The following is a 24,519-nucleotide window of genomic DNA, read 5'->3' as shown; positions in this document are numbered from 1 at the left end:
CAAAGGATGCAGAAAGGGAGGAGAGGAGGGTTGAGGAGGCAGAATCAGGAGATAGGTTGGAGAAGGTTTGAGCAGAGGGAAGAGATGATAGGATGGAAGAGGAGAGTGTAGCGGGAGAGAGAGAGCAAAGGTTGGGACAGCGCAATACCATCCGAGTAGGGGCAGAGGGAGAAGTGTTGGATGAGAGCAAGAGGGAAAAGGATACAAGGTAGTGGTCGGAGATTTGGAGGGGAGTTGCAATGAGATTAGTGGAAGAACAGCATCTAGTAAAGATGAGGTCAAGCGTATTGCCTGCCTTGTGAGTAGGGGGGGAAGGTGAGAGGGTGAGGTCAAAAGAGGAGAGGAGTGGAAAGAAGGAGGCAGAGAGGAATGAGTCAAAGGTAGACGTGGGGAGGTTAAAGTCACCCAGAACTGTGAGAGGTGAGCCATCTTCAGGAAAGGAACTTATCAAGGCGTCAAGCTCATTGATGAACTCTCCAAGGGAACCTGGAGGGTGATAAATGATAAGGATGTTAAGCTTGAAAGGGCTGGTAACTGTGACAGCATGGAATTCAAATGAGGAGATAGACAGATGGGTCAGGGGAGAAAGTCCACTTGGGAGAGATGAGGATTCCAGTGCCACCACCCCGCTGGCTCGATGCTCTAGGGGTATGCGAGAACACGTGGGCAGACGAAGAGAGAGCAGTAGGAGTAGCAGTGTTATCTGTGGTAATCCATGTTTCCGTCAGCGCCAGGAAGTCTAGGGACTGGAGGGTAGCATAGGCTGAGATGAACTCAGCCTTGTTGGCTGCAGACCGGCAGTTCCAGAGGCTGCCGGAGACCTGTAACTCCACGTGGGTCGTGCACGCTGGGACCACCAGGTTAGTGTGGCAGCGGCCACGCGGTGTGAAGCGTTTGTGTGGCCTGTGCAGAGGGGAGAGAACAGGGATAGACAGACACATAGTTGACAAGCTACAGAAGTGTTGTTTCTTGTATTATTGTCTCTTGTGTCTTTAGAGAACTGTTTCACTTTGATATCCTTTTTCTTCTGTCCTGATTATCTCTTTCTTTTCTTCTGTTAACTAGATATTCTTTGTTGTTCTTCGTTAGCTAGCTAGCTTCTTCCAAAAGAGTCCCTAGCAACTGCTTAGCAACTGGTAAACAATTCAGCTAGCTAAGATAACTAAAATTTTATGAAAAATAGTATTTTTCAAAAGCGTATCTTCTTTGTTTGTTGCTTGTTAGCTTCTAGCTAGCTTCTTCCAAAAGAGTCCCTAGCAACTGCTTAGCAACTGGTAAACAATTCAGCTAGCTAAGATAACTACAATTTTATGAAAAATAGTTATTTTTCAAAAGCGTATCTTCTTTGTTTGTTGCTTGTTTTTTCTCCTCTTCAGTCTTGCAGTTTTCTTTTGCTTTTTTCCGATGTACTTCACTCTAAAAACCATGTAAATTTCAATATTTGTAGGAGCTCATTTTTCAGCTGCTGCTGCTCAAGTAGAATAATAGTATAGTAATAGTAGAATAAGAAAATTTACTATTTCAAAATGAAGATGGCCTCAATGGCGCTGCCCATGCTCTCACATGCGCCATAATGGGACAGATACAATGATGCTATGGCTATCTACACTGAACAAAAATATAAACGCAACATGTAAAGTGGTGGGCCAATGTTTGATGAGCAGAAATGAAAGATACCAGAAATGTTCCATATGCATAAAAATAGTATTTCTCTGTTAGTGAGCATTTCTCATTTGCCAAGATAGTCCATGGACCTGATAGGTGTGGCTTATCAACAAGCTGATTAAACAGCATGAACATTACACAGGTGCACCTTGTGCTGGGGACAATAAAAGCCCACTCTAAAATGTGCAGTTTTGTCATACAATACAATGCCACAGATGTCTGAAGTTTTGAGGCAAGGTGCAATTGGCATGGTGACTGCCAGAATGTCCACCAGAGCTGTTGCCAGAGAATTGAATGTTAATTTCTCTACCATAATCTTCTTCCAACGTCGTTAAAAAAACATTTGCAGTACGTCCATCCGCAGACCACATGTACATTGAACACAATTGCATTTTATTGATGGCAATTTGAATGCACACAGATACTGTGACGAGATCCTGAGGCCCATTGTGAGGCCCATATTTTTAAAGGTATCTGTGACCAACAGATTGTTATCTGTATGCCCAGTCATGTGAAATCCATAGATTAGGTCCTAATGAATTTATTTCAATTGACTGATTTCCTTATATGAACTGTAACTCAGTAAAATCATTGAAATTGTTGCATGTTGCGTTTATATTTTTATTCAGTATAAATCTATGAATTATCTACTGCTCTACTCCCTGCGGCCGGGGCAGTCTGCCTGCTCCTAGAAGGACATCATGTGTAGGAGGGCTGGGTCATCCTTTACCATATTATAATCACACTACAGCCCCAGTTATAAACCTGCTCATAGATAGAGCCACACACAGATTATATGCTGCCTGGGAATATGTATCAGACTACAATACATTACCATTTCAATGTTCTACTACTGGTCAGGAACAAAAAACAGCAAACCCAGATTATAGTCCCTCTGCACCATTTATAAACCTAATCATAGATAGAGCCACAGACAGATTGAGGTTATTTTATAACACGCTGCTGCCTGGGAATATGTATCAGACTAAAGTATAATTTAGCCTACAGTATAATCTGGGTTAACAGATTTTCTTTCAACAGCACTACACAGAGTGTATGGTAACACTGCTAGTCTGCTGGGAATAAGTATCTGTCTAAAGCACCATTTACTGTACATGGGGCTACTGTCTGAGTTTGCAGAGATTTTTTTCCAGTCCAGCACTACAGACAGATTATATTACAACACTTCACTGGTCTGCTGTGTTGGGAATATGTATCAACAGACTAAAACACCATTTACAGTACATTAGGATGAGCATAAATTGTCACGTCCTGACTATAGAGAGCTTGTATTTTTCTAAGGTAGAGTAGGTCACGGCATGACTGGGGGGTTTTGTCTAGTTTATTTATTTCTATGTTTGGTTCTAGGTTCTTTTTTCTAGGTTGGGTTTTTTGTATGATTGCCAATTAGAGGCAGCCGGTCATCATTATCTCTAATTGGGGATCATATTTAAATTGATGTTTTTCCCACTAGTGTTTGTGGAAGATTATTTTGAGTTAGTGTATGTTGCACCTCTTCGTCACGGTTAGTTTTTTTTGTTTATAGTTTATTGTATGTCTTGCATAGTTTCACAGATAGATAAATATGTGGAACGATACACACGCTGCGCCTTGGTCTCATTCATACGACAACCGTGACATAAATACTATGATTTGCAGGGTTTTGTTCTTGTCCAGCACTAACCAGATCGGTTTTAGAAATATTTATTGTGGACTTCAATCAACAGATCACTTCAGCCTGGACCCTAGTTAGTCATAGAGTGTATTAGTGTCAGGCTAGAACAAAAGCCTGCACATAGCTCTCCAGAAATTATTATTATTAATGATAATGTTCTGTAATTCATACTGGTTAAACATAGTAATGCATGTATTGCACAATATGTCTGTACAGTGGGGGGAAAAAAGTATTTGATCCCCTTCTGATTTTGTATGTTTGCCCACTGACAAAGAAAGGATCAGTCTATAATTTTAATGGTAGGTTTATTTGAACAGTGAGAGACAGAATAACAACAAAAATATCCAGAAAAACGCATGTCAAAAATGTTATAAATTGATTTGCATTTTTATGATGGAAATAAGTATTTCACCCCCTCTCAATCAGAAAGATTTCTGGCTCCCAGGTGTCTTTTATACAGGTAACGAGCTGAGATTAGGAGCACACTCTTAAAGGGAGTGCTCCTAACCGCAGCTTGTTACCTGTAAAAAAGACACCTGCCCACAGAAGCAATCAATCAATCAGATTCAAAACTCTCCACCATGGCCAAGACCAAAGAGCTCTCCAAGGATGTCAGGGACAAGATCGTAGACCTACACAAGGCTGCCACCACCTTGCTTCACCGTAGGGATGGTGCCAGGTTTCCTCCAGACGTGACGCTTGGCATTCAGGGCAAAGAGTTCAATCTTGGTTTCATCAGACCAGAGAATCTTGCTTCTCATGGTCTGAGAGTCCTTTAGGTGCCTTTTGGCAAACTCCAAGAGGGATGTCATGTGCCTTTCACTGAGGAGTGACTTCCGTCTGGCAACTCTACCATATAGACCTGATTGGTGGAGTGCAAAAAATATGGTTGTCCTCTGGAATATTCTCCCATCTCCACAGAGGAACTCTGGAGCTTTGTCAGAGTGACCATCGGGTTCTTGGTCACCTCCCTGACCAAGGCCCTTCTCCCCCGATTGCTCAGTTTGGCCGGGCGGCCAGCTCAAGGAAGGCTCTCGGTGGTTCCAAACTTCTTTCATTTAAGACTAATAGAGGCCACTGTGTTCTTGGCGACCTACAATGCTGCAGACATCTGTTACCCAGATCTCTGCCTAGACACAATCTTGTCTCGAGGCTCTATGGACAATTCCTTCAACCTCATGGCTTGGTTTTTGCTCTGACATGCACTGTCAACTGTGGGACCTTATATAGACAGGTGTGTGCCTTTCCGAATCATGTTCAATCAATTGAATTGACCACAGGTTGACTCCAATCAAGTTGTAGAAATGTCTCAAGGATGATGAATGCATACAAGATGCACCTGAGCTAAATTTCGAGTCTCATAGCAAACGTGTCTGAATACTTATGTAAATAAGTGTTTTTTTTTTTTTTTTGTATAAAACATTTGCATTTTTTTTTTTAAATAAACTGTTTTCGCCTTGTCATTATGGGGTATTGTGTGTAGATTATTTAGGGAAAAACATAATTTAATCAATTTTAGAATAAGGCTGTAATTGTGAATGTGAAAAAAGCAAAGGGGTCTGAATACTTTCTGAATGCAATGTATGGCATGCAGAATAGGAAGGAGACTAGAGAACAGTCATTTTGGGATGAATTATGTAATCTGGAGTTGAATGGTGGTTGAGTGGGAGGGGTAGAGGGGATGGATGGATGGAGGGAATTGAAGGGGGATTGGTGAGGGGGGGAGAAAAGGTGATAGCCTATAGCATTATATGTGTAAGCATGCAAAGTAGGTAAGCACTTTTACTATTCACTATTCCATTTTAGTTCTATGTCCATGCATCTTTAGATAAAATAACCCAACAACTACAATACATCACTATAGATGTAACTACAGCACACCCAACTGCGTTTTTCTCTGGCACATTGCTTAATCAGGACTATTACAACATATTATGGTGGTCCCATTATTATCAGACAGCATAACACTTACAGCACAATGGGCAGACCTTCTGTAATGTACTAAGGAAACCAGTAGAGGACGCTCAAACTGTCTGTTGTAATGCCAATGCAATACTGTTGAACATTCGTCTAACAAAAGTACTGACAGAACAAATAACAATGACTATTAAAAGTTGTGGTATAATTTTTTACAGATATGCCAGCAAAGGAGTTTCCACTCCTTCAATGGCCAGTATTGTTTGATAAATCCATGTTGGGTAGGCCGTCATTGTAAATAAGAATTTGTTCTTAACTGACTTGCCTAGTTAAATAAAGGTTAAATAAAAAAATAAAAAAATAAAGATCGGGGGGGACTAGTCCAATCCAGGGATGTCCCATGTCAAATAATGAATGTGAAAAGATCATGATACTGTAGCGATTAAAATAATGTTTGGAAAGAATGAATAACTCATTATTTTCCTTTACACCCATGTCTGTCTCTCTGGAGCTTGACCAGACACAGGTCACAGGTAAATTATTGCACAAGCGCCAAGCGGCAACAACAAAACATAGGCATGCTGAGTCATGATTCACACCACTAATCATTCTACAGCAAGCTAACAAACAAGATGATTGCAAAAAGAAAACACAAATTGTCAACGGATTCTACAAACAACACCCTAAATAATTACTGTGGCCCCTGACTGTGACACCGGGCCCTTCCAATTTTGCAGATCTAAAATAATCGGATAGGTGCTATCAGTTTGGTAATATCTCCAACCGTTCCAATGGTTTTACTGGAGCCCACTTCTTTGGAATCTGTAAAGTACACCAAATGGGAAAGAGGCAAGGGGTTCTTTGGGGGCACATTTTGCAAGTAGCCTAGTGGTTAGAGCGTTGGGTCAGTAACCAAAAGGTTGGTGGCTCAAATCCCAGCGCCGACAAGCCAAAAGTCTCTCGTTCTGCCCCTGATCAAGGCAGTTAACCCAGTGTTCCTAGGTAGTCATTGTAAATAAGAATTTGTTCTTAACTGACTTGCCTAGTTAAATAAAAATACACCTTCGTGCCAAATCAAAACAGTGGTCAATCAACAATAATGTCCAATGAAAGGAATAGCATCAACCAACGCCTATCCACTGTACCTATAATCATTGGCCAGTCAGCTGTCAATCATCTCGAATACCTCTCTTAAACTAATGAAAATATGTGCGATGTCTCATTGGTCCACCGTATTGACGTAAAACACGAATGACACAAAACAGTTGTCTCGTTTGCCTGTCAGTTCCTGTCAATCTCGCTGAACTTCCAATGAGAAGCCCCGTCTGGCTCATGTTCCTCCTACTTATGGATGACGCATCAGTCACGTGTTGTTTGTGCTCCGCTCTCTAGATATATGTACAGAGAGGGAGAAGGGGACAGATTGCTAGCCAGCTAGCTTGGATTCTAACGATTATAGAAACGTGGGTATGTTGCACAGGGGCGGCTTTATTTCATAAAACCCCATATTGGATACTTGTTTTTCGCGAAGAGGCCTGGACCGGTCGTTTTTAACTCAACAATCTGACATTTTTGCTTTGATTGTAGCTAACCATCGCGCCGTGTAGCCACCACAATACAGCAGCGCCAGCCGGAGCCCGTCTCCTAAACAAGAATGGGGTCTAGGTCCACAGCACTGCTTAGGTAAAGTGACCTTTGGTTGTGTTCTATAAATGGCCAATTTTATGAATTACCAAGAAAACAAAGCCGCTATGTTGTTGGTGGAGACGCAACAGAGGGGCATCGGGACGACACCAGCGGCTACGGCAGCCAACGGCTACACCTCAATTGGGGAACCCCCTTCCCCGTTATTGAATATCTGCGGTGGCAGTGGAGCTCGTTTTCATCAGCACTTGCCGCCCTCCAACCACCACGGCCACCATCACTACCCCCAGAGCTCGCTGCCCAAAGAACAACGCCCGCTGTTGCACCACTATCAGGCGGCGACACATCAACAGCAGCATACTCTCTCTGGTGAAAACATCCCTGGGTCCCCGGTAAGGAAAGCCTCGTTGTCGTCTTTGAACCTGGTACATGAGGACCCCTCTGCTAGCCACCACGCACTCGCTGCATCGGTGAACGCGGCGTCGGCTGCGATTCAATTGGCTGCGAATGCTAACGTTAGCGTCGCTACCTCAGGGGTCATGGACGACATTCGGAAGTGTGGCTACCTACGGAAACAGAAGCATGGACACAAGAGGTTTTTCGTTCTGAGGGGGGCGAGCCACCTAGGCCTCAGCCGGCTGGAGTACTATGACAGCGATAAAAAATTCCGCAGTAGCCAGCGGTCTTCAGCAGTAGCCCCGAAACGGGTGATCTATCTGTATCAGTGCTTCACCGTCAACAAAAGAGCGGATTCCAAGAACAAACACCTCATAGCCCTCTACACTAAGGATGAGTACTTTGCCATTGTGGCTGAAAACGAGCAGGAGCAAGAGGACTGGTATGTAGCCCTGAGTGAACTGATGAGTGAGGGGAAAAAGGGGCATTTAGACTCTGACGAGTTGGATGATGGCTATGGTACAGTCACACCAGGTACGGTTTTCAAAGAGGTGTGGCAGGTGAACGTGAAACCCAAAGGGCTGGGTCAGACCAAGAACCTCACAGGTGTGTATCGTTTATGCCTCTCTTCTAAAACTATCCATCTGGTCAAACTAAATTCTGAGACACCGTATGTTAACCTCCAGCTAATGAACATCAGACGATGTGGACACTCAGAAAGCTTCTTCTTCATCGAGGTGGGTCGGTCGTCCTCCATAGGACCAGGGGAGATATGGATGCAGGTAGATGACTCTGTAGTGGCTCAGAACATGCACGAGACCATCTTAGAGACCATGAAGGCTCTGAAGGCCTTCGCAGAGATCCGCCCCAGGAGTAAAAGCCAATCATCGGGCTCCAACCCCATGGCGTTCATCACCACCCGGCGTCACCTAGGCAACCTGCCGCCGAGCCAGACGGGTCTCCAGCGCCGCTCCCGGACTGAGTCAGCGGTCGGTACGCCACCGTCGAGTAAGAGCTCTGGTGCCAGTGGCTACCGCTTCAGGACGTCGAGTGAAGGCGAAGGGACGATGAACCGGCCATTCCGGTCTGTTACCGGAAGCCTGATCCACCTGAACACAGCCCGGATACACCTAGGGCGCCAGGAGGGTGGGGGTGGGGGTGGGGCAGGGAACACCGGGGGAGGAGGGCGCTACGCCAGGGCGCTACCGGCCACCAACTGCCACACCCGCTCCGCCTCGCTCCCAGTCTCCCACTTCTCCTCCACCACCTCCCCCGTCAGCGTGTCCAGCAGCAGCGGTCACGGCTCAGTCTCTGACACCCTCACCCGGCCCTCCAGCGCATCCATATGCGGCTCCCCCTCTGACGGAGGCTTCAACTCCTCAGACGAGTACGGCTCAAGCCCCGGAGACTTTCGCTACTTCCGAGTCCGTAGCAACACACCCGATTCGCTGGGCAACACCCCACCAATCAGAGAAGAGAACAGCCTGAGCGACTACATGGCCATGGGCTGGCACCGTGAGGTGTTTGGAGCGGGCAGCGTGAGTAGCTCTGGCGGCGCTGAGGCCCCCCACCGGGACGAGAGCACGTCGACGGACGAAGACCGGTCTCTGAGGCGGCGGACACACTCGTTCACGCGGCCCGGGAGTCAGGGTGGTGTTGCCGGCGGTAGCAGCGGCGTGGCGGTGTACCAGAAGATGACCCAGACCACATTCTCACAGGACGAGTTGGTGTCTGTGGAAGAGGCTCTGTCTCTGGGCCCCACCGGCAGCAGCAACCAGCCTTCATCCTCCTCTTCCTCCCTCCGCTCTGACTACAGTTCCTGCTCCGAGCACAGCCAGGGCCGACCCCCTCCTCTCTCCTCCTACCCCTCCTCCTCGGCCAAGGAGGACAGTGGCTATATGCCCATGTTGTGTGGGGTGGCAGCCTCACCCCGTGACACCCCGGATTACATGCCTATGCAACCTAGCTCCCACTCTCATCCCCATCACCACTCTCTCTCTCACCATCCCCATCCCCAGCCCTCTCACTCCCCCCAGGCCTCTAGCCCATCCCTGGCCCCACGCTCAGCCCACCAGCTCCAACCCCTCCAGCCTACGGACCCCCAAGGCTACATGATGATGCTACCAGGGGGACCGAGCTCCTCTTCCCCAGTCCAGGCCTCCCCAAGTCCCCACAGCAGTAGCAGTAACATGGGTCTGGGTGTCGGTAGTTCTGGTAGTATAGTGGAGCGGCCTCAGACTGGAGAGTACATGGACATGTCATACAGCAGTGGAAGAGGAGGGAACGAGGCAGGAGGACGGAAGCTCTCCAACGAGGGGGGATACTACACACTGAGCAACCCTGAAGGTACCCCCAAATCATACAGTCCCTACTTCTCCCTGCCTCGCTCCTACAAGGCCCCCGTAGCCAGAGATGGAGAACAGAGAAAATGGGAGCACGAGGAATACGTGCCCATGAGCTCCCCGGCGAAACCCGTCTACTCCCAGGTCACTGGCGTTACGACAAAGGGTTTCAGTAGTGGGGGGTCAGACACCCCTCACGCTCACCACCCCCCGCCCTACGGGGCCCACCACCAAGCGGCTCGCGGTGACCGGCGAACAACTGCGGTTCGGCCCAACCGTCTCCCCCTGGGCCGCCACAGCTTCCACGGGTCACTGAGGGTTAGTGAGCCAGCTGCTGCTGAGGGACCCTCCAGCCCCGGCGAGTACATCAACATCGAGTTTGGGGATCCCTACGGACCCCCCACATCCTGCCCTCTCTCTGACCAGTACGTCTCACCCTCGATGGGCTCCGCCGAGCAGCGCCACTCCCCTCCCCAGAACCAGGACTATATGAGTGTAGAGGTTGGAGGTGGTGGTAGTGGGGGTGATGATGGTTGCCGCCTGGCTAAGAACCAGTCCCCCAGACCCTCTCTGGTGGCCCCATGGAACCCACCCAGCTACATTCGACCCCTGACCGCCAATTCCTCCCTGAGCGGAGCTCCTGGATCTTCTGGTGCTCACTGGCGGACGGGAACAGATGACTACACAGATATGACCTTTAACCTTAGCAAGGGTGAGGGGTCGCGGGGGTCACAGAGTAGCCCCACAGCCATGCTGCAGCACCTGTGTGTGATGGAGGGCCGGTACCCCCCTACCTTACTCCCCCACCCCGTCACGCCTCCCTCATCCTCCAGCCCCCAGCCTGAGCCCCCCAAAGTGGTACGTGCTGACCCCCAGGGGCGACGCAGACACAGCTCTGAAACCTTCTCCTCCACCCCCGGAGGAGGCAGAACCACAAGCTCTAGCACCGGCACCAATCCCCCCTCGGGCTCAGCCAACCCTTCGGCCCTCAACGGAGCTCTCCTGGCTGAGGGTTCCAAGTGGGCCGGCTCTGGCTCCTTTGACAGCGTGTGGATGTGTGTGGAGGGGATAGGGGTAGATTTGGCCGGTTTCCCTGCCCAGCCAGGGCCCTCTGATCTGGGCATGGACTCAGCCTCCTCTGGGGGCCCTCCTGGAGGACGTATGTGCAGAAATGTCTCTGTGGGGTATCAGAATGGCCTCAATTACATTGCCCTGGAGCTGAGAGAGGACCAGGAATCTAACACACTCCCCATACCCCAGCAGCAACAGGGGGGAACCGGGCCGACCCCCAACGCCACCTCGGCTGGTAATGTGACTGTGCCAGTAGCAGAGAACAATGGCGTCTACGCCAGTATAGACTTCACCAAGTCAGACGGGATGACTGCCACATTCACGGGTGAGTGACAGAGTATTTTTGTGGGGGATGAGGTGGGGTCTGTGTTTGTGTGTTTCTGTGTCCGTGCTTACATCTGCTCTGTGTTCAGTGTGCTTGTAGGAGTTCTGTGTGTGTGGTCCTCCAGTTGTGTCTGTTTGCATGCAGGGAGGCATGCTTGCCCTGCAGTGTAAAAGGTGATAATGAGGAGAGGGATTCTCCCCTACTGCACTCTACTAGTGATTGGGGGGTAATCGATAGTTGCATATCGGGAAATAATTTGATGATATATCGTCTCGTTTTGACTATCGCAATACTATTTTTGCACTAGTTGGCTGTACCTGCACCAACAGTCCAGTATTTTTACTTAATAGCTTGTTCTCCATCTTCCTTTTAAATTGTGAGCCAATTTTGTTTTCAGCACTTTTTATTTCCATGACTGATCAAAACACATTTTCTCATGCTCTCTTTTCCAGCTGCAGCAGACATATAATGAGCAATATGTTTGCAACATAGAATCACAGTATTGAACCGCAATACATACATATAGAATCGTGAGAATGGCAATACATATCGTATCGGCACCTAAACATCGTGATAATATCGTATTGCGAGGTCCCTGGCAATTCCCAGCCCTACACTCTGCACACACTTTAAAAAAATGTTTTTTTATGAATCAGCAGCATTCCTGTGTCATGCTGTAGATGCATCAGTCATGAGTTAAAATGTAACACCTTGGATGAGTTTTAAGGGTGCTTCGTAAATTCACTCAAGTGTCAGAGGGCGCTCAGAGCGTTTTGTAAATTCAAAGGTTGACAGATTGTCCCTTCCTAAATTCAGAGTGTTTCACACTGAGCATTCAGAATGAGCACTAAGACGCTCTGCAGACCTGCCAACTTGCACACGTTTTGCGTACCATGCACGCAATTTGAGTTCAAAGTACGCTGGTATGAAAAAGGAATGTAAAATATGCAAAAATAGACTTCTGGTTGGCACATTGGTTTTTGACTCAACCGTCTGAAGTTGGAGCTAGGCCAATCAGAGGACTTGGGCAAGGAGAAAAAAAACACAATCAATTTTACAACCGGTGTAGAGCTTAACTGGCATACATAGGCGGCGTGTGAATTTGGAGAAGATAATTTTCACCATAAAAATGCACATTAATAACGCATAATTGCATTTACGGTCACAGAATATTCGTGCTTATAGCCTACTGCGCACATGGCAGTAGGCTATAAGCACGAATATTCCAAAATGCAATTAGCAGGAAAACAACATTCTCAAAAGTGACCGTTAAATGCACTTATAATGTGAATAAATAGCCTAATAGTTTATCAACATTTTAAGCTAAACTTTCAGCCTCATTGATTTAAAAAAAAAATGTTTTTTTTTTTATATTAGCGGTTGTATTAATTTGGGATCTATCGCACCCCACATCTGTCCCAGCCTACTATCCCCCATTGTAATTCTCACTCAGAAGTACAAGTTGACCAATAGACTACGTTAACTTTTGTACTATGAGGATAGTAGATTGACATGTTTCTTTGTTAACCGCTCAACACAAAATAGTCGTATGTGTGCACTCCCTGAAATTGTTTGGAATATATTTTAATATATTTTATTCAGCTATGTCCAATTGTATTCTTCATACTATAAAATAATCCCACGGAATTCTAAGCAAATCTTGTCTGCTAAATTAACTGCTGCTAAATTAACACAGCCAATATGGCATAGCCAGATCCGGGCCTAACATAAGGACAACTGAGTACGCTATTCTGTTCTTCTGAAATATACATTTTTTTTCATATTTCTTTAGACCTGTCTAAAATGAATAATGTATTTATTGTGATGGTGTAGGCTATATTATATGGATTTATTAGACTTTTTAAAATGTAGATGTTCCAAAGGTCTGAGTCAGTTGAGACCGGCAGTTATTTACTTGACCGTCACCGGCTGACAAAATGTTATGACTGCCACAGCCCTAGGTGTACCATATTTTAATATATACCGGTATTGATGCACGGACCAGTTTGGGTTTTTACTTTACCTTCTATAACAGTATTTAAATGTTTGGTTTTCTAAATGTGATGCGCCTTGCATGAAGTCAATTGTTACAGTTTACTCTGCTACTTGATTTAGATGCACTATTGTAAGTGGTTGTTCCACTGGATATCATAAGGTGAATCCACCAATTTGTAAGTCGCTCTGGATAAGAGCGTCTGCTAAATGACTTAAATGTAAATGTTGAGTCATCTCTCTCTATGCCACTTTCCACAGACCTACTAGCCCTGTCACTCGAGGAGCGCGTTTTATTGTTGCTCGACCACGAGACACTTGCATTCAGCCTGCATGGTTAATGCAGCAACGTTGATGACTGCGACGCTGTTTCCACTTTGCTTCTTAATATAAATCCACAAGCGTTCTATAATTACACTATAAGTTTGTGTTTCTTACATCTGCAAACAGCTAATTTGTCTTAGCGAGTTGTGGCTAAGTCGTGTTAACCGCTAATGCTAATCGATAGTTAGCTAGCTAATAAAAGTACTGAGTCAGCGCAAACGTAGCTAGCTAATACAGCCTGATACCATTGATGGTCTGGCCTAAATCAGCATGTTGTTTTTACAACCTTATCTTCTAAATCAGAGGAATAGGCGAAGCATGACTGTTAGCTACATGAAGTAACTAAGAAAATATTTAATGTAGCTAAAGATAATAGGGTGCCCTAGGAAACGATGACCAACTCTTTGGTTCCAACCTTGTCACAATAACTCCTCCCTGGCATTTTCATTCATTATCTTCTAACCATAGAATTAGAACAATCATTATTTTCTTGTGATTCCAACGGTTCACGTAAGTGTTTTGATCTAATCGCAAGGCAAATCGCAATTGCAACACTTGGTTAAAAACAAGCCTCTTTTTTTCCCCCCCCATATCTTGCAGCCCTACGTGGCAGTCTGGAAATGATCTCAAATGAGTGCAGGAAATGCAGATTTTTTTGGGAGGGGTTGAAGTTTAATTGAACAGTAGCAAACAGTCAAAGTAGAGGAACCCATTGAAGTCACTTAGAATGTACAGTACCAGTGAAAAATTTGGACACCTACTCATTCCAGAGTTACTTTATTTTTACTATTTTATACATTCTAGAATAATAGTGAAGACATCAAAACTATGGAATAACACATGGAATCATGAAGTAACCAAAAAAGTATTAAACATCTCCAAATGTTTTATATTTGAGATTCTTTAATGTAGCCACCTTTTGCCTTGATGACAGCTTTGCATACTCTTGGCATTCTCTCAATCAGCTTCATGAGGTAGTCACCTGGAATGCATTTCAATTAACAGGTGTGCCTTGTTAAAAGTACATTGGTGGAATTTCTTTCCTTAATGAGTTTGAGCCAATCAGTTGTTGTGACAAGGTGTGGGTGGTATACAGAAGATAGCCCTATTTGGTAAAACACCAAGTCCATATTATGGCAAGAACAGCTCAAACAAGCAAAGGGAAACGACAGTCCATTATTTTAAGACATGAAGGTCAGTCAATCTGGAAAATTGAGAACTTTTTAAAGTTTCTTCAAGTGCAGTCTCAAAAACCACCAAGCACTATGATGAAACTGGCTCTCATGAGGACTGCTACAGGACAGGAAGAACCAGAGTTGCCTCTGCTGCAGAGGATACGTCCATTAGAGTTACCAGCCTCAGAAGTTGCGGCCCAAATAAATGCTTCACAGAGTTCAAGTAACAGACGCATCTCAACATCAATCTCATCTGAACAGTTGTGTGAATCATGGTTGAATTGCTGCAAAGAAACCACACCAATAGGAAGAGACTTGTGTGGGCCATGAAACATGAGCAATGGATATTAGACCGGTTGAAGTCTGTCCTTTTGGTCTGATGAGTCCAAATTTGCGATTTTTGGATACAACTGCTGTTTCTTTGTGAGACACAGAGTAGGTGAACGGATGATCTCTGCATGTGTGGTTCCCACCGTGAAGCATGGAGGTGGTGTGATGATGGTGCTTTGCTGGTGACACTGTCTGTGATTTATAATTCAAGGCACACTTAACCTGCATGGCTACCACAGCGATACGCCATCCCATCTGTTCTTTTTTCCCCTTTATCTAACTAGGCAAGTCAGTTAACATTCTTATTTACAATGACGGCCTAGGAACAGTGGGTTAACTGCCTTGTTCAGGGGCAGAATGACAGATTTTTACCTTGTCAGCTCAGGGATTCGATCTAGCAACCTTTCGGTTACTGGCCCAACCCTCTAGCCACTAAGCTACCTGCCGCCCCTTGCGCTTAGTCCCACTATCATTTGTTTTTCAACATATAAGGACCTCCAGGCTGTGTAAGGGCTATTTGATCAAGAAGGAGAGTGATGGACTGCTGCATCAGATGGCCTGGCCTCCACAATCACCAAACCTCAACCCAAATGAGATGGTTTGGGATGTGTTGTACCGCAGAGTGAAGAAAAAGCAGCCAACAAGTGCTCAGCATATGTGGGAACTCCTTCAAGGCGGCAGGTAGCCTAGTGGTTAGAGCGTTGAGCCAGTAACCAAAAGGTTGCTAGATCGAGTCCCCGAGCTGACAATCTGTCGTTCTGCCCCTGAACAAGGCAGTTAACCCACTGTTCCTAGACTGTAAATAAGAATTTGTTATTAACTGACTTGCCTAGTTAAATAAAAGACTGTTGGAAAAGCATTCCAGGTGAAGCTTGTTGTAAGCATGCCAAGAGTATGCAAGGCTGTCATCATGGCAAAGGGTGGCTACTTTGAAGAATCTAAAATATATTTTTGTTTAACACTTTTTTTGGTTACTGCATGATTCCGTGTGTTATTTAATATTTTCGATGTCTTCACTTTTTTTAATTCTACAATATAGAAAAATAAAAACCTTTGAGTAGGTGTCAGCTTTTGACTGGTACTGTATGTGTTGCCACTCTAGGGTCACGCACTACTCATAAAGCAAATTTTACAATTTTTATAATTGAGAAACATAAAATGCCACCCAAAATTGGAAAAATACTGTGATATTTTGGCCATATCGCCCTAATCCAGTAATCCCCAAACAACGTTAAGAAGCCATTTTCACTGGACTATTGACATAGACACCTAATAATTAATACTCCTACATTTTAACCTAGAAAAAATGTGAAGGTGTCATTGAGATGACTACCTCAATTTCATTTAGGATTCAACACAAGACTTCTGTGTTGTCTACATTGTTTGATATAGTTTGATATAGTTTAAGACTCTTTCAGGAAATGGCATTCAAAAATGCAAAATGCTCCAACTTCCTGAGGGGGAAGTTGACTGACCCAACCTTAGGCCTACATCAGCACCGCCTTGTCAGAAAATTGTAGGCAGAGCCCTGATTTGTACATTTTAAACAAATTTCTAGTTAGCTAAGGAAGAGCAGCCAAGTACCCGTAACAGTCTATAGCCTACCATTCCTGCTGAGGCAGTCTTCAACCAAGATGATTATTAGGCTAAAAAAGGTGCATTTGCTTATGATTTGAGCAGTGTGGGTGTCACACGTGCCACCGTGGGGGCTGGGGGTGCCACCGCAACGCTGAAGTGGTACTCATAACAATTCAGGACTGGCTGAGGAGTAGGGTTGATCTGAGCGTTCTGACCTCACAACGGCGGTCAAGCTCCCAAGCCAACTGTCTAAAGTTGGCTAGCTTACTAGCTAGCTATTTCCAGACACAATGAGAGAACACCTCTCTGAACATTTTACTCGCCCTAGCAGAGCTGGTAGAGCTGGTAGTGTTTTCATGTTATCAAGGGGGTTAGTGATGAACTGTTACTGGCAACAATTGAATTATTTTTGTTTGTCTACTTACACCTGGCATTCCTCAATTACTCTGTTTTATGATTTCTTCTTGGAAATGTACTTAACATCTACAGGATCGGTGCGCCCCCCCCCCGGTGGTACAGTTGAGCTAATGTGATTAGCATGACGTTGTAAGTAACTAGAGAATTTCCTAGGACATAGACATGTCTTATACGGGCAGTAAGCTTAAATTCTTGTTAATCTAACTGCACTGTCCAATTTACAGTAGCTATTACAGTGAATGAATGTCATGCTATTGTTTGAGGAGAGTGCACAGTTATGTACTTGAAAATTTATCAATAAACCAATTCGGCACATTTGGGCAGTCTTGATAACATTTTGAACAGTAATGGAATGGTTCATTGGATCAGTCAAAAACTTTGGACATTGCTGCCATCTAGTGGCCAAAATCAATTTCTCCTAGACTCCTTAGTCATATAATGGCCTTTCTCTTGCATTTCAAAGACGATGAACCCCCCCCAAAAATTTGAAAGCACGTTTTTTTTGTTGCCTTTTACCAGATCTAATGTGTTATTCTCCTACAGTAATGTTACATTTCCACAAACTTCAGTGTTTCCTTTCAAATGGTATCAAGAATATGCATATCCTTGCTTCAGGTCCTGAGCTACAGGCAGTTAGATTTGGCTATGTCATTTTAGGCAAAAACGGGGGGGGACGATCCTTAAGAGATTTTTAGCTTTAGGACAGCTAAACCCTTGTCTTGTGATGAATGGATACTTTTGTAACCATGAACTGTGCCTTGCCTTACCCCCGACGGCAGAGACTGACTCGGCCATCCTCTCTTTTTGGTCTCTGCAGTGACCCCGCTGTTATCAAGTCTCCCCAACAGCAACCTTTTCCTGGCTACTATTTCCTCCACCATCACTACAAGCACTTGTTTGCTGAAGCATTTATTGTGCTTTCCTTGGTTATCCATTTTTTTAAAAAGCTAGTCTGATTGCTATAATGAATGAAAAATAACATTTTGTTTTTGTGTATAAATGGTTTGCGAGCCAACTAAAAAATCTATGTATTCTCGAGACATAAAGCAGATACTTTAAATGTATTACATTTATTTATCAACACTTTATTATAGTGGGCAAAATCCTATCATCCCTGTCACAGGCTTATTTATGGTTTCAAGCACGTCACCAATGTCAATGCCACATAAGGAGATATTTACAAATTATTTAGGAAAGATATTTGCAATGTTCCCTAAGAACATTTTGAGCAATTGCACTTACGATCTATCTTGTGAACTTGTATTTTCTTCCCACTTAAACTTCTTACGTTTTTTCGTAAGTAGTGTTTTGTGAATCCGGCCCCAGAACATTAGTGTACCGTTTAGTACACTACATGCCTACTACAGTACAGACAAGATTGGGTTGGTTTGACAGCCCATTAGGAAAGAAGCATGAGGTGTCAGCCTAGTAAACATGTGTTCACACGCACACTGCTTGTGTGTGTGTGTGTGTGTGAAGTGCAGTCTATCCGGTGTTAAGTGAGACAAGCATCTCTCTTTTGAGCCTTTAACCTATAATTTCTTCTACAACATATCCTAAGAGCCATCTAATGAAACAAACAAATCCTAGACAATGAGCAATGTCATCCGGGGTGATTGGTGCTTGATAGTTTGACTCAATAGGTTCATGCAGCCACAGGCTGACTCATATGTTAACTGTTGAGCTGGGGCTGAAATGGACAAAGGGGTATAAGTTCATTGACCCTGAGCCTGGCCAGTGTGCCAAAGTAGGTCAAACAGTACCAAGGTAATATGGAGAAACCTTGACATGCAGTTGTGTGTGTTCACGTGTGGTGTGTCTGTGTTTTCTCCTGAGGTGAGTGTGTGTGTGTCTGTTGCATTGACCCCTTTCTGCCCCCCTTAGCGAGGTCATGCTCCCATAGGAGAATCAATACTGTTTGTGGGTATGCGTGTTTCTGGTTTTCCGTAGGGAAAAAACACTCTTTTCTGATGAAGGGTGTGTTTCCGCTGTTGTGTGTCTGAGTCATGCGGATGGTCTTTGATGTGCTCTAATTGGCCCAGCATGTCTCAGCAGCACGGCAAGAGGCACAGGAAACGCATCATCACACAGGAATGCACTTCCTGTGACCTGCCTTGAGCAGCCAGGCACACCTGAGTCTCTTTCAGTACCCTTTCCATTTTTTCCTCCGTGAGAAAATGTTTGGAAATGGAGTGAGACAGGGAAGTTAGTGGGCTACTAGGTCCTGTTCATTAGGGCACGCCGTAGTGAAATCTTTTGAAACGGGAACATGGGCAGAATGTCGGCTACTATTCGAAGTTGTCTGATAGATAACAGCACAGACTTTCCTTCTTGTTTTGCTATGTGTGCCATACTGAACACGACCCTGGCTTCAGAGTGAGTTATATGGAGGGTTGTCTGTGTGTGTGGAGCATGGTTGAAAGAGCGTACAGTGTTGTGCTTGCTGCTGCCCTTTCCTATCCCTGTGACATCCATAGGTAGGCTCCAGAGTGTGAAAGTGTGAGTGTAGCCTACTTGTTGTCTGGAGCATGGAGTTATTTGGAGCTTGGTTATGGTCCTGTTGAGTACAGAGTAGTGAGTTTTAGCTAGCTAGCTACTGTTTTTAGCTTAGAGTAGAGAGGGTAGAGGGCGTTAGCTAGCTGCTGCCCATTCCTATCCCACGTCCATTGGTCCCCTTCAGAGTGTGACTGAGTATACTGGTTACTGGTAGTATGGGGCTGAGTTAAGTTTCGTGGAGCGGCGTATCAGCTAGTTGCTGTTGAGTGTTCGCTAACTGCCCTTTCCAATACCACCTCAATCTATATTTACTGCTTTATTTTCAGACTGACACTTATTTATGAGCCGGGCCTAGCAGTAAGCATATGTAGGCTGCGTCCCCAAATGGCACCCTATTCCCTATGTAGTGCACTACAGAATGTACACTGGACGTAAAGCAGGACAATACCCAGGCACAGGCAACTGGACGTGTGTGTGTGTCGAAGAACCTAAACTTGCTCTCAAACACTCTGACGTAAATACATACAGATGTTAATGTAATCACAAGATGTTAGGTCAAATCGATTTTTGTGTTTTAGTAGGCTATATACCCGTCTCATTAATTGCAGGTTGACGTTTATTGGGGAGAGCTCATTAATTTCCTTATCGCTGTATAATAAGTTGCTCTGTAATAAGTTGCTATGAATGACGATGTAAGTCTGGGTCATTCCACCTCAATAAGCACAAGATTTGATTTCAACACATTTTGTGTAACCACAGCATTCAAACGAGGCTGCAATAAAAACAAATGGGAATGTAGCGACTGTGTAGCATTTTTAACATCCGGGGTGTTAGCTATGATTCTATTCAAGCGTTGATTGACATGGTAATGGTCTAATAGTATTTGAGAAAAGATGAAAAAACGGACCCCTCGTGTACGTACTACCATTCAAAAGTTTGGGGTCACTTAGAAATGTCCTTGTTTTTTTCCCATTAAAATAACATCGAATTGATCAGAAATACAGTGTAGACATTTGTTAATGTTGTAAATGACTATTGTAGCTGTTAACGGTAGATTTATACTTTTTTATGGAATATCTACATGGGTGTACAGAGGCCCACTCAGCAACCATTGCTCATGTGTTCCAATGGCACGTTGTGTTAGCTAATCCAAGTTTATCATTTTAAAAGGCTAATTGATCATTAGAAAACCCCTTTGGCCATCTCTGAGTTCCGTGCGCTAACTGAGGTTATTTAGCCGCCAATGATCACAGTAGGCTTGTCACCATACCAAAATGATACCAGGCCAAGCATCACGTTACCAAGTAGTATCACAATGCCACGGTGAAGTGGCCTAGCGTCCTGTTCGCCCCGTCCTCCGGACGCTTGGTCACGTTTGCTAAACGTTCTCCAAAAACCTGTTACTGAAATTCACACTTCTACATAATAATACAACACATTTGATTTTTAACTTCACACTGTTTAGTGTATATAATACTGCATAAAATGGCTCATTTGCTCATATTGGCAAAGGACTACCTGTGATTTGGCTGGAGGAATGGGAGGAAAGAATAAAGTGCTTTCAGAAAGTATTCAGACCCCTTTCATTTTTCCACATTTTGTTACGTTACAGCCTTAATCTAAAATGGATTAAATAAAACAAATCTCCTCAGTAATCTACACACAATACCCCATAATGACACAACATTTTTGCAAATGTATTAAAAATAAAAAACTGATACCTTTATTTACATAAGTATTCAGACCCTTTGCTATGAGACTTGAAATTGAGCTCCGGTGCATCCTGTTTCCATCGATCATCTTTGAGATGTTTCTACAACTTGATTGGAGTCTACCTGTGGTAAATTCAATTGATAAGACATGATTTGGAAAGGCGCGCACACACCTGTCTATATAAGGTCCCACAGTTGACAGTGCGTGTCAGAGCAAAAACCAAACCATGAGGTCGAAGGAATTGTCCGAAGATCTCCGAGACAAGATTGTGATGAAGCACAGATCTAGGGAAGGGTACCAAAACATTTCTATAGCATTGAAGGTCCCCAAGAACACAATGGCCTCCATCATTCTTAAATGGAAGAAGTTTGGAACCACCAAGACTCTTCCTATAGCTGGCCGCCCAGCCAAACTGAGCAATCGGGGGAGAAAGGCCCTGGTGAGGACGGTCACCAAGAACCTGATGTTCACTGACAGAGCTCCAGAGTTCCTCTGTGGAGATGGGAGAACCTTCCAGAAGGACAACCATCTCTGAGGCACTCCACCAATCAGGCCTTTATGGTAGAGTGCCCAGACGGAGGCCACTCCTCAGTAAAAGGCACATGACAGCCCGCTTGGAGTTTGCCAAAAGGCGCCGAAAGATAATGATGAACAAGATTCTCTTGTCTGATGATACCAAGATTGAACTCTTTGACCTGAATGCCAAACGTCACATCTGGAGGAAAACAGGCACCATCCCTACGGTGAAGCATGGGGGTGGCAGCATCGTGCTGTGGGGATATTTTTCAGCGGCAGGGACTGGGAGACTCGTCCGGATCGAGACAAATATGAACGTAGCAAAGTACAGAGATCCTTGATGAAAACCTGCTCCAGAGCGCTCAGGACTTCAGACTGGAAGGTTCAACCTTCCAACAGGACAACGACCCTAAGCACACAGCCAAGACAACGCAGGAGTGCCTTCGAGACAAGTCTCAATGTCCTTGAGTGGCCCAGCCAGTGCCCGGACATCTCTGAAGAGACGTGAAAATAGTAGCAACGCTCCCCATCCAACCTGAGAGAGCTTGAGACGATCTTCAGAGAAGAATGGGAGAAACTCTCCAAATACAGGTGTGCCAAGCTTGTGGCATAATACCCACGAAGACTCAAGGCTATAATCGCTGCCGAAGGTCCTTCAACAAAGTACTGAGTAAAGGGTCTGAATAAATTAAACTCAAGACCAGGGTTTCCATTAACTGCATATTGCCAGCTTTTGCCCCGCCCCCCCCAAAAAAGAAAAGCCAATAAATCAATTTGTTGCCAGCCAAATTGACCGGGAGGAGAGAACCTGCCTAATGTAGTTTATCGGCGCATCACCGACCATTTTACAATGTGAGCTGGAGGCGGTATGCATTTTGAAAACATACTTAATTGTTTGAAACCTGAATATTTTACTACATATGAGGCATGTCTTACCTTGCTTGAAAATCCGACAATAGGAAGGTGGAGGCAATTATTTTATAAAGACTTCATCGGCAGCTTTTGAGTTTCAAGTTTGGGGAAGTATACAAATTATCATACAATTTCTACTGATCTGCGTGTCAGTTGTAATGTTCATATGTTCATTTTCGTGGTAGTTTCATTTCAATAATAGTTTTTGTGCAGCCTCAATGTCAGAGAGTGAAAACACGACAGGCACGCTTGCAGCTTAACAGCAAAGAGAACAACTCTAGCCGAAACTGTTAAACGAAATATTACCGGACGTGCCTTTTTCTTTTTTTCTTTATCGGCTTTTGCACACATTTTATATAATTTCACAAACCATGTCACGGGCCATTTTAAACTAATCCCGTGTCACTAGTTATTGGTTTCATAACAAACAACGTTGTTCAGTCATGTTACCTCGCTAGCTAACAACCTGGTAGCTTGACAGTAGGTTTAGGCAAATTTGATTGGCATAGGAAGAAAGGAAAAGGGTCTGCTACTCATGAGATGTGCTTCCAAAGGTAGGATTCAATGTAATCTTTAACTATGTTTACTGAAGAGTGAAGAAGGTTTCATGCAGCGTTTTCCCCTTACTGACACAATGACATGCAGATCCTTATGTATGTAGTATATCACAGGAGGTTGGTGGCACCTTAATTGGGGAGGATGGCCTTGTGGTAATGAGTAGATTGGTATGAAACACATGGTTTCTATACGTTTGATGCCGTTCCATTTGTGCCGTTCCAGCCATTATGAGCCGTCCTCCCTGCAGCATCCTCCGCTGATTTACAGTGCATCCGGAAAGTATTCAGACCCCTTGACTTTTTCCACGTTTTGTTAATTTACAGCTTTAATCTTAAATGGGTTAAATGTTTATTTAAAAAAAAAAATAATTATCACCCTCAATCTACACACAAATACCATAATGACAAAGCAAAATACGTTTATTTTTGCAAACTGAAATATCACATTTACGTAAGTATTCAGACCCTTTACTCAGTACTTTTGTTGAAGAACCTTTTGGCAGCGATTACATCCTCGAGTCTTCTTGGGTATGACGCTACAAGTTTGGCACAGCTGTATTTGGGGAGTTTCACCCGTTCTTCTCTGCAGATCCTCTAAAGCTCTGTTAGGTTGAATGAGGACTGTCGCTGCACAGCTATTTTTCATGTCTCTCCAGAGATGTTTGATCGGGTTAAAGTCTGGGCACTGGCTGGGCCACTCAAGGACATTCAGAGACTTGTCCTGAAGCCACTCCTGCGTTGTCTTGGCTGTGTGGTAAGTGTCGTTGTCCTGTTGGAAGGTGAAAATAGCTGTGCAACCCACGCTGGCCTCAGACCAAGGCATGCTGCCTGCTAATTATCTATAGGCCATGTTTCAACTTGTCAATTTCAAATTACCCTGACAAAAATATAAACGCAACATGTGAAGTTTTGGTCCCATGTTTGTTGAGCTGAAATAAAAGATCCAAGAAATGTTATGCACAAAAAGCTAATTTCTCTCAGATTTTGTGAACAAATTTCTGTACATCCCTGTTAGTGAGCATTTTTGCTTTGTCAAGATAATCCATCCACTTGACAGGTGTGGCATATCAAGACAATGATTAAACGGCATAATTACACAGGTGGACCTTGTGCTGGGGACAATAAAAGGACACTCTAAAATGTGCAGTTTTGTCACACAACACAATGCCACAGATGTTTTGAGGGAGCGTGCAATTGGCATGCTGACTGTCGGAATGTCCAACCGGAGCTGTTGCCAGAGAATTGATTGTCAATTTCTCTACCATAAGCCACCTCCAATGTCGTTTTTAGATCATTTGGCAGTGCATCCAACCTGGACCGCATACCACGTGTATGGCGTTGTGTGGGCGAGCGGTTTGCTGATGTCAACGTTGTGAACAGAATGCCACGTGGTGGGGTTATGGTATGGGCAGGCATAAGCTATGGACAACAATCACAATTGCATTTTTATCAATGGTAATTTTGAATGCACAGA

At 44.5% G+C, this 24,519-nt stretch overlaps 1 protein-coding gene across 2 annotated transcripts in view; it reads left to right on the top strand.

Annotated features, from left to right (window-relative positions):
* Positions 1-6,625: 6,625 nt before the first annotated feature.
* The window catches only part of LOC106609064 (insulin receptor substrate 2-B), a 39,865-nt gene continuing 21,971 nt past the window's right edge, over positions 6,626-24,519 (top strand). The window contains exon 1 of one of the 2 annotated variants that reach the window (XM_014207441.2): positions 6,626-11,035. In XM_014207441.2, the coding sequence (XP_014062916.2) occupies positions 6,970-11,035 (4,066 nt within the window). In that variant the 5' untranslated portion in view covers positions 6,626-6,969. The remainder of the gene's footprint in view (positions 11,036-24,519) is intronic. The other variant, XM_014207442.2, reaches the window with a different exon arrangement.

Source organism: Salmo salar, chromosome ssa07 (genome assembly GCF_905237065.1).
Source record: "Salmo salar chromosome ssa07, Ssal_v3.1, whole genome shotgun sequence".
In the NCBI taxonomy this organism is placed as follows: domain Eukaryota; kingdom Metazoa; phylum Chordata; class Actinopteri; order Salmoniformes; family Salmonidae; genus Salmo; species Salmo salar.
The sequence above is the reverse complement of the archived record's forward strand: the minus strand, read 5'-3'. Positions and strand labels throughout refer to the sequence as shown.